Source organism: Streptopelia decaocto, assembly GCF_964273445.1.
Source record: "Streptopelia decaocto genome assembly, chromosome: 5".
NCBI lineage: Eukaryota > Metazoa > Chordata > Aves > Columbiformes > Columbidae > Streptopelia > Streptopelia decaocto.
The window spans coordinates 2,629,845-2,647,850 of record NC_138659.1 but is presented as its reverse complement, the minus strand read 5'-3'; the positions used below and the strand labels follow the sequence as shown (position 1 = coordinate 2,647,850).

At 53.4% G+C, this 18,006-nt stretch overlaps 1 protein-coding gene across 4 annotated transcripts; it reads right to left on the bottom strand.

Annotated features, from left to right (window-relative positions):
* Positions 1 to 4,887: 4,887 nt before the first annotated feature.
* On the bottom strand, positions 4,888 to 16,427 carry TAL1 (TAL bHLH transcription factor 1, erythroid differentiation factor). 4 transcript variants are annotated; one of them, XM_082053273.1, is made up of 5 exons: positions 16,281 to 16,397; positions 14,790 to 14,939; positions 13,074 to 13,502; positions 12,215 to 12,306; positions 4,888 to 7,988 (listed from the first exon to the last, which is right to left on the bottom strand). In XM_082053273.1, coding segments are annotated over exons 2-5 (942 nt in total). In that variant the 5' UTR covers positions 14,792 to 14,939; positions 16,281 to 16,397; the 3' UTR covers positions 4,888 to 7,569. The 4 variants fall into 4 exon arrangements, with proteins under 4 accessions (XP_081909399.1, XP_081909397.1, XP_081909398.1 ...); XM_082053271.1 differs by having other exon boundaries at positions 14,891 to 14,939; positions 16,281 to 16,386; XM_082053272.1 differs by lacking the exon at positions 14,790 to 14,939 and having other exon boundaries at positions 16,281 to 16,427.
* Positions 16,428 to 18,006: the final 1,579 nt, after the last annotated feature.

The window sequence follows — 18,006 nt, the reverse complement described above, 5'->3', positions numbered from 1 at the left end:
CCCCTCCAGCTCCCTTTTCAACACCATTCCCAGGGACAAGGCAGACCGGGTGCTCAGAGCAGTGATGCTGTGTTGCTGGATGGTTGAATGACACACAATGGTGTTGACATGTTTTATTTCAGCTCCAGCAGCGTGTGAAGGGATGCGTTGCCAGTGGAACGCAAGTGAAGTGCTCTGGAGATGGGGCAGGTGCTGCAAAGCCTCCCCTTGCTCGTGTGCCCTCCCAGGCAGCCTTAGATGAGCAGTGGGTGAGGTGATGGCTGGGCCCTTTGGACATGCAGGAGGACCTTGCATCTGGTTTTGGGATGCTGCCCTTGCCCTAGAGGCTGTGCCACGGGTGGGGACAGTGGTGGAAGCAGGACAGCTGCAGGACAGCTGCAGGGCAGCTGCAGGGCAGGACTGGCCCCGCTCCCTTCCCCATGGCTTGGCCATCTCCCCTGCCAAACCTCCGGGGTCAGACAGGCTGGTGTTCCCCGCAATGGATGCAGGGTGAACAGGGCACATGTGCAGCCACGCTCTCCCAGCCATTCTCCAGGCTGTGACACTTGGCAGCCCAGGGCATTTTGGAGCCACTCAGCCCCCCGAACCTGGATCAGTGTGCCACATCAGGGAGGACTACAGCTTGATGGCACCTCACACGACGACACACCCCACCTCTGCTGTCAACCTGCTCATTTCACGTGATGCAACCCAGGATGCTCTGCCACAGCGTTCCAGAACAACCTTGGGCATTTCTCTGATCCTCTCCCAGTCCAGTCAGTCACCTCCTCCCCTTGTTTCCAGCATCTCTTAAGCCAGGGGGTGCCAGCAGAAAGCTGCCTTTCATTTTGCACCGTACACACACCGAGAAGCACAGTACTGCTGTGGCTTTCCTGGCCTCTTTCCCAAAAGCTCTTTGCTGCAGGACTTATTCTCACCTTGGCACAGCTGCATTAAGCTGGGGTGGGATTTACTGGAGGGATGGGCAGGGAGCAAAGCCCCCAGCCCCACCGTGTGCTGCTGGCCAGGATTGGCCCAAGCACATCAAAGTGCTGGGGCAGTTTTAACCACACTCCAGACACTCCCTCCCTTTTCCTGCTGGATTCCCGTCTCGCTCCCTGTGCCCGCATCAGCAAAACAGAGTGTAAAAATAGAGGCTGGGCTTCACCAAAACACAATAGTTAAATTGTTCCCCGGAAAGGTCACCGGGGCAGCTGAGAATAGCTCCAAGAGCAGGGGAAAAGGAATGTCTACCAGGGGGGACAAGTTTGAAAGTCCCTACCAGACCCCACCATGGGAGGTTTCCTGCATCCCCATAAGGGGTCTCGGAGCATCTGCATCTTCTTCCATCCACCCGCAGCTCCGCTGAACCACAGAGCTCTCCCAGCTCTCCCAGCACCGATTTTCAGGTGGAAACCGAAACAAACAAACAAAAAACCAGAGAGCAAGAAATAAGGTGAAAGGGAAAGCAGGAGGAGCAGAGAGGAAGAAAAAAGCTGGGAAGAGAAAGGGAATCCCACTCCCTGCTCATCCCCTCGCCGCCTGTGACAGCGCCGTGTCCCCTGGGCACTGCTGGCTGGCTACAGCCTTTGTGTGGCAGTGGGAAGGCTGGGGATGAGCCCCGGGACGAGGAGCTTATCGAGTGGTCCCAAAGAGCCATAAATTATTCCCTCCTGTTGTCACTGGTCTGTAAGAGCAAAGAGGTGAAGCTTTCTCATCGTCTGCCAGGGTGGGAATGTTTGGGTCCTGTCTTTTCTATGAGCATATTTAATTCAATAACGTGGGAATGCCCCTAATGAAGCGGGTACTTGCGCTTGGCTCCGGTGGCGTTCCCAGGCAGGGGTGCCAGTGCAGGCTGCCCTCAACATGGCTTTGCCAGAAAGGCAGTAATTAGAATCAGATAATGAGACTTGAAAGTAAAAGCTGCCCAAATTTGGGGTGATTTTGGTTTTATGTTTCTTGGGTTTTTGTCTCAGACATACATATCCCTCTCACCTTCTCTTTTTTTTTAATTCAGTTTTACCTCAATGACACTTCCCTTCTGTTCTCACTCCCTAATAGCACCCATGCAATGTTAAATGGCATTTTCTGTCACTGGGAACCTGTATGTCACCAGGCTCCTGGAACACACCAGAAACATAGGTGAACAAAATCCCTTTAAATGCACCTGTTTCAAGTTTGTAAGGGAACATTCACCAGAAAATGTCCCACAGTAGGAGACAGACCAAACCCCTCATCACCTTGTGATGCCGAAAGTGGTGAGAGGTGAATGCCAAGCCCTGTCCCGGCCGAGGTCATCGCCACCCACAACACACAGGTTATCGCCATCCCCCTGTGCTGGTCACTTCCGTTCAGTGAAACCAGGTTGGTTTTCCCAACTTTCTCCTTTGTTTCATATAAATAAATAAGAAAACAAGTTAGTTTGGGTTTTTTCCCCCATATATATGAATCCACGGAGTGGTGCTCATTGCCACTTGCAATGCAACACAATTGAAACAAAAATCTGATGGGAAGTGAACAATATTTTCCATTGGAAGACAAGGGTGGAAAGTGCTTTAAAAAATTACTTCAAAAAAAGAAAACAAAACCAAAACCAGATGACATCTGCTACCTTCTGTGACCTTTGCATCTTGGTGGCCAAGCAGCAGCAAAGTCCAGATGCTCGGGACAGGAAGGTGCTGGAAGGAGGATGCACCAGCACCAGCTACATGGAGTGACCCAGGTGGGGACACGACCCTGGAGCCCGTCCCAGCACAGCAGCTCCCAGGGTCCGTCAGCAGTGACGTCTGTTGGCCATTCCACTGCAGAGCAGGTGGCATTGGCACTCACCCAGGCCTTGCTACAGACTATAGAGCTATATATTAAATACATATGTAGGCAGTGGTTTGAAACCCTCATGTTGAGGATGGCCACATGGCCATGAAAGACGTTTTAACTGAAGAAAGAAAACAAAAAGACCGAAGGGGGAGGTGAAAGGAGAATTGTCCCAGTGATGAAGGAGAGAGGTGACAAGGAGAGATAAGCGGTGGGTGAGCTATCAGCTCTCGCCGGGATGGCAGCAGGACAGGGGACAGGGGTTAAACCAGCTGTGCAACCATGATCACCCAACCCCAGATAAACACTCCGCAGCCACAGCCTGCCCCACACCTTGTCCCAGTGCCCAGGATGGGCTCATACACCCCCCAGGTTAGAGCCTGAGAAAGGGCTCCCTTCTTCCACCCAGGGAGATATGCCACTCAAAATCTTTAAAAACAAGTGTTGGCTGCCAGGCTGCTGGGTATGGGGCTGTTTATCAGCTAAGCTTTTGGGGGGATGCTTTAAAAAAGCAAGGGATGCTCTAAAAGACCCTGTTTACATAGGTAATAACTCTTAAAAATCATAGAAATTAAAGACAAGAAAACACCTGTGGTGCCATTCCCGTTCACCCGCTCCGTGCTGTGGGTATGGTGTTGGCCATGGTCAGCAGCACGGTGCTATGGTTATATAAATAAATATCAATATAAACACGTGCTCAGTGGATCACAGCCTGTAAACCATAATGTACATCAACTCAATTGGCTTTTGAAGTATTTGTGTACATGGCTGTGATAACGACTTCTTTTTTTTTTTTTTTAAAAAAAAAGAGGAATTACAGTCATTTCCAATTAAATTGTGGTCGAATGCTTGAAGGGAAGCAACATTGCCCCCTCACTGCACTGTCACCCTCCCTGCAAGAGGGGAAAAGGCTGTCAGAGCCCTTGGGGGACCTGCAATAACGTCCTGGGGGTGAAGCGGCAGCGGGCTGTGGCGGGGGGATTGCTTCACCGCCCGCCTTCCTTCCTGCTGGCCCTACACGCTCTTCCTCCCGCTCGCTCTCTCTGCAGAAGCCCAGCCCAGGCTGGATGGTTTGAGCCACGCAAGCACAAAATTAGCAGATCTTTTTGCAAGATTTTGCTGCCTGTTTCGTACTTTTGATGGCTGGGAGTGGATCATGCCAACATCCTTGCCCCGTAATGCCTAGGGATGAAATGTGCTGCCATCCAGCGGGACCTGGACAGGCTGGAGAGTTGGGCGGGGAATAACCTAATGAAATTTAACAAGGGCAAGTGTAGAGTCCTGCATCTGGGCAGGAACAACCCCAGGTTCCAGTATAGGTTGGGAAATTACCTATTAGAGAGCAGTGTAGGGGAAAGGGACCTGGAGGTCCTGGTGGACAACAGGATGACCATGAGCCAGCGCTGGGCCCTTGTGGCCAGGAAGCCAATGGTACCTGGGGTGGATTACAAGGGGGGTGGGTAGTAGATCGAGAGAGGTTCTCCTGCCCCTCTGCTCCGCCCTGGTGAGACCACATTTGGAATATTGTGTAGTTCTGGGCCCCTCAGTTCCAGAAACACAGGGAACTGCTGGAGGGTCCAGCGTAGGGCAACAAAGATGATTAAGGGAGTGGAGCATCTCCCTTATGAGGAAAGGCTGAGGGAGCTGGGTTTCTTTAGTTTGGAGAAGAGGAGACTGAGGGGTGACCTTATTAATGTTTATAAATATATAAAGGGTGAGTGCCATGGGGATGGAGCCAGGCTCTTCTCGGTGGCAAACAATGATAGGACAAGGGGTAATGGGATCAAGCTGGAACACAAGAGGTTCCACTTAAATTTGTGAAAAAACTTGTTCCCAGTGAGGGTGGCAGAGCCTGGCCCAGGCTGCCCAGGGGGGTTGTGGAGTCTCCTTCTCTGCGGACATTCCAACCCGCCTGGACATGTTCCTGTGCGACCTCACCTGGGCGTTCCTGCTCCAGCAGGGGGATTGCACTGGATGATCTTTTGAGGTCCCTTCCAATCCCAAACATACAGTGATACTGTGATACTGTGAAAAACTGAAGCAGTGATGGGTCCAAGCGACGAGGTGGGTGAGAGGCAGACAGAAAGTGGAGGCTGCTTTGTAAAACTTTATTTAGAAATGTTCTTGATATATTCATTATATATATATATTTATATATACACACACATTACAACAAATGTGTTTTCCAAATACCACATCCACAGTGGGTTGAGACTCAGGGTACCAGGTCTGGTTACTTTGTTTCTGCAGAAAAAATGCAGAAATCCAAGGGGATGGTGGCAGAGAAAGGGACAGGACTGAAAAACCCCAAACTTGTAAGGCAGGAATTCACTCACACAGAACGACATTGCCCCAAAGTGCTGTTTTCAGCAGAAACGGGGGGCGATGGTCCACACAGCGAGAGATGAAGCAGGCGACGGGAGAGGCGGACAGGGGAAATGTACCATTCAAATCACAATTAAAGTACAACTGTACATACCCCAGGAGACCTATGGCACGCTCTGCTAAGGGCTACAAGCGGGCACATGTATGTGTGGGGGTGTTGAGGGGGTGCCACCAGGGTTGTACCATTTTCCCAACTGTTCAGCTACCAAAAAGATTAAAAAAACAAAAAAAAAAAAAGTGGGGAATAAGGAATTTCTGAGTGTGATTTTTTCTTGCAATAGTTTAATAAAAGGGTGTAACTCCCCCACCCACCCCATGGTTATTTCAAACACTGGAAACCAAGAGCGGCTTTAGCTGTGACTGCATTCCCCTGCCTGCCAGCCCTCACCACCCGCCTCTCCTACCCCTGCTTCCCAAACCTCTTCCCCAGCATCACTCCATCACCCACCGGCACCTCTCCCCACTCCAGCCCTGTGGGAACCCCCAGTTTGTAAAACACCCCATGCACGGGACATCCAGAGCCAGGAAGCGGTTTTCCTTCTTTTCCCCAATTTTAGATGGGGGAGGCTGGCAGTTCCAGAGGATTTGTGGTCTGTGCTGGAAACCCTCGCTTGGGCTGGGACCCCTTCCTAAGCAGCTAATTCCACCTAACGTGTCAACCCATGTGCCAGCCTCCCATCTATTATTTACAAAGAGGCATCAAAACCAAGCGGGGATGGAAATGACAGGGCTCTGAATTAAGCCTGGACCGGCTTGCAGACACTCAACCAAATCCTCTGCGTTTCCTTGTACCTCAGCACCCATGGAAAGGAATGAGTGCAGTGGAAGGTGTCCCCGCTCAGAGGACTATTTCCCTTCCAAAGGATGTTTGTGGGTGATTTTGTTTCATTTTTTACTGTAGCCTGGTGGAGATTTCTGTGCCTTGACATCTCAGCAGAGGGAGAGGATGGGCTTGGGGCAATTGCTCCCTCAGACATCAGGTGGTGGGTGAGAGATGGGCCTGACGCCGCGGTGATGGCGCGCTGTGGTCCTCGGCTCCCAGCCCCCGCAGGAGCATCCTCCTGCTCCCTACTCCTGTTTGCCAAACACCCTCCCGAGGGGGCAGCAGGGATCAGAAGATCAGCTCAGCCACCAGACATCAGTTTTGCAGCAATGTGAGGAATGGAGTCTAATCCCACCACTGCTTTTAGTGCTCCCCCCAAGATTTGGAGAGGCTGTGGCTTCCCACCAGCCTCAGGCAGGTATGGACCCTCCTAACGCCAGAATAAACCCAGCGCTGTAGTCCAGCCTGTGGGCGTTGGCACAGCTGAACCACCACCATTTTCACACAATAAAACAAAATAATTCAAAGCGTATCATTAAAACCCTTTTATAACCCTATGTACACACGCATTGTTGATGCACCATTGACTCTTTTTGCCTTTTTGTTGCTTTTGGAATTTAAAAATCCCCCAGTCCAAGGGGATGCTTCACTATCAAATTTTCATTTTCCCTTACCAATTCTGAAATTCATTTTCCTTGAGAGAAGCTCTGGCCCTATAGAAACTGCTGGGTAAACTCTAGGAGACCACAACAGGCTTGAAGCTCACCCACTGAACATTACCAGCAGAAGAATCAGGGACTGGGAGGGTGGCAGAAATCACCTATGTACCTTTGCATTCAGTGGATACTGCATGACAGCATTAAACAGAAGTAATCCCATGTCATAAATACAACAACCCCCAAACAATCCAAAGTTAGGTGGAAAGGAAACGAAGAAAGAAAGAAATTTAAAAAAAAGAGAGAAAGAAAAAGTCTTAATCCTTTTAATTGTTCTTTCGCTGAGGGTATTTTTTCACCTCTTTAAGAAGATACAGTCAAAAGCTCTGGGGCAACAGGAACGCATGGCCCCAGCTCCTGCTCAGACCAGTTGTGTGTGCCACAGGCTGGAGAAATGTCACAGTGCTGGCAGGTTTCAGCCGTTTCCAGCGCCACATGGAGCTGGAAAGCATCAGTGGCCTCCATCGGCAGTGAGAGAGGAGTTTCATGTCTCAGCCAGGCAACTGGTTAAAAAGCAACAGTCGCCAAATGGTCTGAAAACCCTCGAAATGCTGGAGAGGTGCTGGCCGGGTCTCCTGCCCCTCCGCAGAGTCCCATCACGAGCAGTATGTACAATGAAGAGGACTTCAATGCTTTTCTTCTTTGTACGATCACGTACCTAAATGAACATCCATCTGGTTTGGTCTTATCCTCGGCCAACACACCGGCTGCTCCATCCCCGGCTGGGGAGCACAGGGAGCCTGAGCCCCTGGGAAAGGCAGAGTCACAAATCCCAGGAGCACAAGCTCCAGCGTCTGCACACTTGGGTCTCACCTCCCCGCCTCGGTGCTCTGGGAGCGATGCGGGAGGTCATCACCGCTGCGCGTTGCCTTCAACGGGGAGAATCGCGTGGTGCAGGCTCCGCGTGTGCTTCGAATCTAGTGTTTCGTGCTCCTCTGTGAAGCTGTCCGGGCTCGCCGCTCCGTCCAAAGAACTTCCACAGCTAGAGTTGGGAGACAACATGTCCTGCAGGAGGTCTTCCTGGACTATCCCAGAGTCTTTGTTCACTTTGCCCCTTTGGTTTCCTTCTTCCTCCTGGTCGTTGAGCAGCTTGGCCAGGAAGTTGATGTATTTCATAGCCAGGCGTAGAATCTCGTTCTTGCTCAGTTTTTTGTCGGGCGGGTGGGTGGGGATGAGCTTGCGAAGCTCTGCAAAGGCTCCGTTGACATTCTGCTGTCTCCATCTCTCCCGGCTATTGGTAAAAATGCGACGAACCACTTTTGTATGAGGACCTGCAATTGCAACCACGCAGAATTAGGAGCAGGGCGTAACAGGTTGTTTATTGCTTTGCTGAATAGGTCACAGTTTCACAAATTAACTGATTTAGTTTAGTGATGCCAGCAAGGCAGTGAAACAGGAGTTTCCACCTAACTAGAAGCTAACCTGATGAGCCAAGATAGCCGTAATTTCCGTTCAATCCAGTGGAAAGGAAAAATTGAATTATGGCTTTTAGATGGCTCTTAAAATGCCTACATTTACATCTCCAAGGAGAAAGACTTATGCCATGACACATGTGCAGAAGGCTGCTGTGTTTCTAGGGTTTCTCAGCTCATCAACAAGAGTATATCAGCAATGAAGGTCCTATTAAAAGTTTATCTAACTAGATAATATATTTTTGGGGATAGAAAATAAAGCTAAGGACACACCATTGGGACATAAGGAAATTAGCTTGAGCAGAAGTTTTGTCAAGTCTAAGACCCAGAGATCTTCCCTGATATGGGCAGGATGCAGAGCTGACAGACACCACAGGGTTGCCACCAGCCACGAGAGTGGCTTGTATGAAATGAGGCGTCGGGATTCACCCGTAGCAATGGGGCCAAGCAGCAATGTGACCCACAGAGCGGGGCAGTGTCCTGGCTGGAAGGGTGAGCACAGGCGGAGGATGAAGCAGTTTCACAGCTGACCTGAGGGCCACCCGCTCTCTCTGCACATTGGTGCCACAAGGCAAAGACTTCCTACCTGACACTAACTGGAGAAGGCCCTCTAAATTGCTGGAGGTGTCCATTTGGCTCAGTTATATGTGAACTCCAGTTAAATCCCTGTCATTTTACAGCCATATTTCTGCCAGGGCATGTTACACAGGGTGGATGCACAAAATGCACCAATTCTCTTTTTAGATCATCAGGCTAACTAACTCCTGTTGACACGAGCAAGACATTGTCTCTGTGCTAGAGAAGACCCAAAAGCACGTCTACCCAAACGTGCTACAGGAATAGCAATGCTGCAGATGAGAACTGCAGGTCCTTGGGTACACAAAAACCAGTTCATGTAAGGAGATACTACCATAAGATGTTTTTATTATTGCGCCATTGCCATCCTCACCTCCAGGAGACACCAACAGTGCAAGGACATAGCAATCTCCTGAAACTCTAGGAGAATGACTACGGCAGAGCCCCCATAGGCTGGAAAGCACCATATGCAATGAAAATCATCACAAAGTGTGAAGTAAAGAGGTGCAGATAACACATTGGTGAGTTGTACCCCAAAGGACAGGCTGTGGATATCCCCATCCACGCTATCACTCCTAGTGGGACCAAGCCCCTGGCCATGGTGGGCAGTTTAAGCCATAGTTTTCCCATCACCCAATGAAAACAGCATCCTGAGGGGCATCATTATTCATATACATCATTCTGCATCATTATTCACATACAGCAAAACTCTTGGCTGCTTTGATTGCGGTAGAGCAGCCAAACAGATGTGATTTTGGAGGCATCCTAGTCAGGCTGCACCTTGACAGGTCCCACCTGCCATGGTGCAAGAAGAGGAATCCCATGCTCCAGCTGATTAAACACCATCATGCTTCCCCCATTTCAGGGGCAACTGAGCCCCTTTGGTCCAGCACATCACACGAAACATCCCCCATCACCGGGTTTGCATGGAGACACACTCCCAAGCAGCCAGATTAAAGTTACCACGTCCTCCAGCATGCGAGCAGCCACACACCTCACTTCTCTTCACAGTGCGCTCAGGAGCAGGGAGCCCCCCAAAACTGCAAAGAGGTCCTGGGGTATATCAGAAGGAGAAACTCATCCCTGACCTCGAAGATCCCAGTCTGATGCTTTAATAAATGAAATTTTCCACTCCCAAACAGCACAGAAATGCCCTTTGTATGCACCAACGTGCAAGAGCTCATGGAAAAGGAAGGTTTCTCCTCCCTAATGTGCACAACCTGCTATCCCATGGCGTTGTGGGGAAGGTGGGGGGAACTGAGGGAACCCCAACAACACGGGGCTGCCCAGCACTGGTAACAGTGCAGTGGAGAATGTGCTGCAACCTGCTACAATAAAACCACGGTTTTGACACTTTGCTCTTCCCAGACAAAGCAACCAGCATTGTATCCAGAAGGAGGTGGAGCTTAAAATCTTTTTACTCCCATAAGGGTATGAGGCAAAACCAAAAGCAAACAAACCAAACTTGGCTGTTTTGTGTTTTCCAAAAGATCTCAACCTGTTCATTTTCATCTGAGGGCACCCAAATCAAGCTCCACTATATAACACAAATTCTGACACCGCTCACGTTCTTGATTCTTGCATCAATCAAATTAAACGTAGATTTTAGAAAGATAGGGGTTTGGCCACAACGTGTCAGAAGATGGAGAAATTCAAAATGCCCAGTCGCTGTATTATAATAGAAGAGGTCTATTTCCCATAAAGAAACTTGCCTTATAACTAATTCAAGCAGTCAACTGAGAATTTTTTGCTAGGATTTTGTTGCAATTGATTGACTCATGCTTTTTTAATTGTAACTAGAGATCTGAGGAAAACTAGTAAAAAGATGAGCTTCCAAAGTTACAGAATATCATTGCATATACTTTTTTTACATTATTATCTCCGTTTATATCTATTTTAATAGATATTCAGTGCATCAGACTTTCCCAAAAATGAACAAATTAATAGTTGCAAAAAAACCCACCACTCGTTTCCTTGCAGAGGAAACCAAGCACCAAACACCCAGCAAGACTCTCCTGCCCTTCTCCCAAGGGCTGAGGCATATGAGCGATAGCCCAGGGTGTCAAAGGTGCCACCCAGCAGGTGACCACCAGAGCAACAAGCAAAGCACAGCAGACAGCACAGGACACACACCCCTACAAATTGTTCCGGTTTAGACAGTATCATCTGGTACCTATTTCCCCCCCCAAAAAAAAATTCGGAGCCTGGTCTTGGAAATTCAGATGAGCCAGAACATGCAGGATTCAGCCAAATCGCTACACCTCCTTTACCTGACAAGCACATATCCAAAAATTTGGTTACAACCAAATATCTCAGTAATCCTCAATATCTGATTTAACAGCAAGTCGAAGGCGTTAGCCAGACGCTGTGATTTGATGGACTTTCAGCACAGCCGCTAAGCCTCTGAATCGAATCCCAGACAAAAAGACCTTCTTGCGCCGGGGGGCTGAGACAGCCCCTGTCCCACGGGGCTGCGGTCTGAGCCGAGCGGGGAGAGCGGGGCTGATGAACGCAGATAATGCCCTGAGCCCATCATCTCGTACTGTATTATTCTAGAGTGGTGTGGATTATTATTTGATCCGATTTTAGATTAGCCAGGTGGAAGGAAAGGGACAGCCAGCTAGACAGAAGGAAAAATTAATTGTCCGGCGGTTGAAAAGCACTGTTTACAATTGCTAAAGAGAAAACACATTTCAACGGATCTCATTTGTACGGGCGGTTAACTCTGCAGATAAACGCGTCAGCCTTCCACGTGTGAATGGTTCCTGCAAACAGCCCTTTGCGTGGGCTTCCTCCCGCAATCCACGCCGGCTGCGGGGAGCGGGATCCCGCCCTGCCCGCCTGTCTTGGAAATCATCCTGCCGCTCCGACAGGGATCTCAGCTCGGACACCAGCCTGTCACCCTGCACAGCTGCTCCCGGGATCTGCCGCAAGAGCGGGCACGGGACATTTCTCCACGGCAGACCGCAGCACGGTGTGGATATATTCTGAATCAAGCTGCAGATAAGATGGTTCAGCCACAATCCCCTTGCCAGCCCGCAGACCTTAGCACAGGTTTAGCTCTTCGCTTCTGGGCGGGTTGGATCTTTCTGCCCAAGGCTGTGGTCTGCGTTACAAATGTCTCCTGGCTGAAAGGGTTTGCAAACACAGCACGTCACTGCGATGGCCATGATCCAGCCTTTGCACTTCAACAAGGACTTAAATTTAATGGCTTCCTTCGAATTTAATCTCTAAGCAATTTGGAGAACAGGGATATAATTAACCATACGCCGGACTGCTTTGAGAGAAAGCAAATCCGCCGAGCAGGCTGCTGGGCATTATTCGGGACAGATCTGAGCTCTGCTGTACAGAGCCTTACCGGGGGGAGCTACCCTGCCACCGCAGGCATCCTATTTCCCCTTTACGTTTTGGGGTTTTTAATCCCAGCATGTGGCACCGAGCAGTAACTTGCCCCCTTCAGCAAATGGGGACCCCCCCCAAAAAAAACAGCGCAGGGCAGAAACTCTCACCGTCAGTGATCTCCATCTCGTAGGGAGAGGGTCTCCTCTTCACTCGGTTGCTGCCGTACATGGAGAAGGAGTCCGGTTCGCCGAAAAACCCGCTGCAAACGAAAGGCAGAGAGGTCGTGAGGACACACTGACAGCCCCCCCTGCACCGCACGGCCCTACGGGGGGCTGGGGAAACTTCCGGGGGCGGCCCGGGGCCGGGGGGGAGCCGAGCAGCTCCGTGACCCCGGAGGGAGCTCACGACTCGCGAAGCCGAGCCGGGGGTCGTGCGGCGACAGGACACGCCGCCGCCTCGGGGACACGCAGCGTGAGCCCGCCCTGCGAGAGGCGTGGGGCACCCAAGCTAGCGGTTCCCAGGCAAAAACCACCCTCTCCCCACGGCTTTCTGCCCTCAGGAGAGGTGGCGGCAGCGGGGGCTCCATCCCCGCACAAGGGTCTGCGCTCTGCCCCTGCGAAAGATTTTTTTGGCCCTTGCTCTTATTTGCGGGACTCGTCGGAGGACAGAGAGTCGCAGCGAACTTCGAGGGTCTAACCCAGCTCTGGACAAGCAGCACGTCTGCTGGCAGACCCTTTGCTGCACCTCAGTACGGGATCACCGCCCCAGTATCTGTTCTGCCCGAAGCATTTATACCCTGACTTGTATTTTTTTTTTCCTAGGAGGAACGGCAGTTTTTCGTTTCGGGTTATTTTTCCCCCCTTTCTTCCTTTGCAAAGTTGCATGCAAACCCGCGATGACTAAGCCCTAAGCACGGAGGAAGGGATGCTGCTGCCGCCCCCTTCCCTTTCCCTCCCCGTCACCGAGCCCCACAGCCGAACGGGGACCCCTCCGAGGGACCCCCGCAGGGGTGGGAGAGACACGGACCTGTTGATGGTGGCCAGCGGCTGGCCCAGGTTGTAGAGCATGGCCCTGCCGGGGGGCTGCAGCGGGAGCGCGGGCGGGCTCAGCTGCACCATGCGGGCCTCGCAGGCGGCCTCGGCGGCGCGGCACGGATCAGCGCCCGGCGCTCTCTGCATCGCTTCCCCCGCCGCCTCACGGCTTTTTATGTCCAGAGAGCCCCCCCGGCGCACCAGCTCGATGACGGGCACGGGGGCGGCGGGGGGCCCGGGGGAGGGCCGGCCCGCCTCCTTGGCCGCCCCGTTGAGCAGCAGCTGGGGGTCGGCCGGCGCATCCATGCCCCCGCGGCTGCTCTCCGGCTCGCTCGTGGTCTCCGGTTCCGAGTCGTGCCGCCGGGGAGGGCGGGCATCGCGGGGGTCACTGGGGGGCGGCGGGGCGGGCGGCCTGTCCATCGTCCTGTGAAGAGAGGCAGCAGTGAGGAGCGGCCAGGCTGCGGGGGGGGGTATCCCGCCCCAGACACCGCCCGAGAGGCGGGGGGGCGCTTCGGAACTCGGGCTTCGCCGGCGAGAAGTGGAGGAAAGCGGGGGGAGGGCAGGAGAGGCACTAATCACCCCGAATCAATTGGAGCTTGCCGGCGGGACGTGGCCCGGCAGCGCTGCGAGAGGGGCAGGGGGTTCGCGGGGCCGCGCCGTGACGTCACGGAGCGCCCTGGCCCTGCGTGACGTCACGGACCCCCCCGCGGAACGGTGCGGCGCCGTGACGTCACGCAACTCCGCGGCTTCGCACGACGCATCGCGCAGGGGGCGGCCGGGCGGGACCCCCGCCACCCCACTCCGCAGCCGCGGTCATTTCCGCCACTACACGCGGGGGGCTGACACGACCACGGCGGCTCACGCAGCGAGAGGCGCTCGGGCAGCACCCGGCGCACCGCGTGTTGGGTGCGAAATTATGCGGCCAAATTACGGGCCGGTGGGAGGAGGCTCCGCCTCCCCCTCAAGCCCCGTTTTGGGGGATTTATCCCCGTTTTGGGGGGCGGCGGTGTTTGCCGTCCCGCGGAGCCAGCCCCATCGCGGCCCGGCCTGCCGGCAGCAGCCTCAGCCTCACGCGTGACCACTTCTCCTCCCATTTTTATTTTTAACATTATTTTTAAAACAGCGAATTATACCTGAAGCCACTTTTTGGGGGAGAGGGGGTTAAAGCAGCCCATAACGGAGCCAATGCCCCCGCGCGTTCAATACCGCGGGAAGGAGGAAGGGGCCCGGCGCCGAGCAGCCCTTCATCCGCGGCCGCACACCATCATTGTCCCCCTTCTCCCATAGAACGAATACTGTCGCGACAGGGCACCGAGGGCAGGCAGCGATATCGCTATTATTGCCGTGCTGTTTCTCCCACAGCTCCCCTCGTTCGTGGTATTTTTTGTTTGTTCCCCGCCCACCCCCCCGCCATAAATAAAGGGCTTCTCAGAGCAGAGAGCTACCACACACCGGCTCTCCTTCCCCATCCTTTTCACTCCTTTGCCTTGGATAATATTTTTTCTGTTTCTGCTGGGCAGAATTACGAGATTACCCCCCCCCTTTTTTTTTTTTTTGCCATATTTCATAATCTCTCTTGGAAGAAAACAAAACACAACACAACCACCCAACCTAAAGCACAAGCTCTCTGCCTTCCCTCCAGCCCCACTATCTCTCTAGAAAGAAAAATCTAATTGCTTATTCCGATATTGTATAGGAAGAGATTACTCACATGTGTCATATTTAAGTAGGGACACCGCAAGTCTCTCCTGTTTCAACAAAAGCGCTCTCAGTGTCAGGATGAATTTACTCCTCCCACCTCAAGGTACTTACGACTTTACAGAGAGGAAGGACACCCGCATCGGGATAAAACTGCTAAATCCTGGGAGGAAGAGAAGGGGGGGGGAGAAAAGGAGAAGAGGGTGGATCTCGTGGGCCTGGATTGCCAGAGATCGGTGGAGAGAGGGGTGCAGGGGAGAAGGAAGGAGGGGACGGCACCCCGGGGCGGCCCCTGTTATAGGGGACAGCCGGACACCCGTGGGTCCTCCCCCCGCCGCCGCAACCGGGAGCCGCCGCCTCGCACACGGGGCCGCAACGCGCGGCGGGCACGGCCTGGCATAGCAAAAAATAATAAAACAGAGGAAAAAACAAACAAAAAGACAAAAAAAAAACCCAAGCCCTAAGTTCGGGGTGAATTGGGAGGGTTTTTTTGGACACATTGCAAGCCCGGTCTCCCCGGGAGGAAATCCCAGACGGGCCCGGAGATGGAGTTGTTTTTCTCCTGTTCGGCTCGCAAAAAGCGGCAGCGGCGTTTGTCCCACGCCCGGGTGGAAAATTTAATTCCTAATGGGATAAATTGTATTTGTAAAGGGGCCGGTTACCGGCAGCGCTCCGTCCCGAGGTGCCGCGGCCCGGCCGCTGACAGGGTGAGCCCGCTCCGCGCCGCGGATCAACAGGAAGGCGAGGACGGTCTCCCACCCCCCCCGCCAATGAAATCAAGAAAAATAAGGTTTTCCTCTTCGTAAAAAAAAAAGAAACAATCCCGATAGCGTCGCCTCCTGCTTTCGTTAAAAACGAAATACGCAAAGCCGCAAAAATACCCGCAGTGTTTTGCGTTTAATTGGGGGTAATTTCGTTTAGAAAAATAGGGGGGAGCATTAAATCCCCGCCCGCTGTTTTCTGCTCCGTAAAATCCTTTTGTTTTCCAGCCGCGGATCGGCAGGAAATTTCCAGTCCAGAAACGCACCTTTCCCGCCGGCCCTTTGTAGGGAAATTGCCCCAAAGCGGAGGGGCGGGAGGGAGCGGTGTATGGGGGACCCCCCCCCCCCCCGCCCGGGAACAAGCAAACAGGCCCTGGTCGTCGGCCGGGCCAGGTCCTGGTGTCCCCCCCCGGGAGAAGCTGAGGGAGCCGGGCCCGGCGGGCTCTTCGCCCCCCGTTCCCCCAGGGCCGGTCCCACCTGCCTCCGTGCTGCCCCACCCGGGGGTCCCGGGAGAAAAGCGCACCCCACATTTTAAAAAGGAAAGAGTCTTCCGACCCACCCCGCATCAAAGAAAAAACAACAAAAAAACCCCGACCGCGGAAAAGACTTTGGGCTGTTTCCCCTCTCGCCTATCTCTTACATAGGGCAGAAGCCCCCCAAGCACCCCTCGCTGCACCCCAAAACCCCAGGCCGTCGCACCCACCACCCCAAGAGACTGCAGGGCCGGATTCCTCGCTACTCACCATTTGCTTTTCATTGGGAAAAGTGAGTGGAGCCATTTTGTGGCCTACGCATCGCGGGTATATTTGTAGTAAGTGTTGGGTGGCTTCAGCTGGGGAGGCTCTAATTCCACATCACGTCCAGTTTCCTATTTAGTATGGAGAGCGGAACACTACTGCAATGTGGCCGAGAGAGATAAAACCCCAGCAGTGGCCCGCCTGCCCTGATAAGCTTCTAAACCCATTATTTATGAAATGATTCATTATTATTTGGCAATTTTATCGAAGGAAAGCGGAAAATTATTGCAGGGATATGCATAGGAATAACTCCGGAATGCATGCCTTCTAGCTTTTTATGTGTGTGTGCTTAGATGCTCTTAAAAAGACACTGAAAAAAAAAAAAAAGAGAGAAAGAGTAATAAAAAATTGCACTGTGGCTGCGTGCATCTGAATAGCAATTCTTTATTTTAGTCCTCTTGGAGGTTATTATGCCCCTGTTTTTTTTTTTTTCCCCTCTGTTTTTTTTTTTTTTTTTTTTTTTTTAATTAAATATGGAACACCTACTCCGTTCTTAATTAAATTTAATGAGCCAAAATAAATTGTTGGAGATGCTGAGAGAGAGGGAAGGGGTGTGGGCTGCTTTGGGACAAGACGAGGTAAATAAAGCACATCGAGAGGTGATGTTTTGGAGACAAGTGGCCCCATCCCCAGGCTTCCTCCCCGCACTGTGTGTTTTTGCTGAAGGGCTAAATTGGGGCGAACCCCCTGTCTCATCCGCCGTGCTGGGGCGGAGGGAGGCCGGGGGATGCTGGGGGACGCTGCGGGGTGGGGAGCGGAGTGGGTATCCCTCACCCTTGGGAAATTCGGGATGCGAGCGGATGGGAGAGCTCGGCGCAGAGGGCAGGGCCAAGCCTGGAGGAGAAAGGCCTGAGGAAGGGGAGAAAGAGCCCCTGACCACCCCGAAGAAGCGCGGGGCAGCCAGCGGGGCTCGGGAGCCGGGACCACCTGCGCGTCCCGTCGGGCTGGAGCTCAGCCCGGCCACGGCGGCCTCCGGGAGCGGGGGGACGGGGACACCCATGGGCTTCGCCGAAGCTGCCGTGCAAACGGAGTGGTTGCGGGGGGACGGGCGGGTTCGGGGGTCGGGTGCCCTACGTGGCGCTTGCAAAGAGTCTCTGAAACCCTCGCCAAATTGCCAGAGGGTCCCTGCAGAGGACGCGGGTAGAGGCGAGAATCGCTGGAGGGTTCTGGGTCCGCGTCCCCCTAAACCCACAGGTAAAGCGGTCCTAAAGACAGAGGCGGGGAGCGGTTTTCGGGAGATCGGGGATCGGCCTGCCCGGGCAACAGAACATCAACGAAATCTCTACCGAAGCCCTGCGGGGAGGAGGGGGACGAGGCTGAGCACCTCCAGGGACGCCCCTCGGTCCCTGCTGCGGGGTTGAGACGAGGCTGTGAGCCCCGGCCGAGCGCGGAGCCCGGGGTGAGCGGGAGAAGGGGCAGGCGCGGCCGCCGCCGGGGCCATGGGGACCGGCCGCACCTGCCGGGCGGCCCGTGGCGGGGGGACGAGGGGGCTGGGGCTGCGGGGGTCGCTATTGTCTCCCCGCCACCTGCACGCCCTCCCGCAGGGGGAAATGCCGGAGCTGTTATTCTTCCTTTCACTCCTTCCCCTCAACCTCCCGCTCTGGACGCGGCCGTGGGAGAGGTTTCCACAACCCCTTCCCCCGTCCTCCCGGGCACGCCTGGGGTCGGGTCC

Bases quoted from the DNA above. Each gene is read 5' to 3' on its own strand.
- TAL1 (XM_082053271.1), bottom strand. From the start codon at position 14,919: ATGCGGGTGTCCTTCCTCTCTGTAAAGTC. The intron at 12,307-13,073 runs GTCCGTGTCTCT...TTTCGTTTGCAG, and splicing joins CCGCTGGCCACCATCAACAG to CGGGTTTTTCGGCGAACCGG. The intron at 7,989-12,214 runs GTGAGAGTTTCT...TTGCAATTGCAG, and splicing joins CGAGATGGAGATCACTGACG to GTCCTCATACAAAAGTGGTT.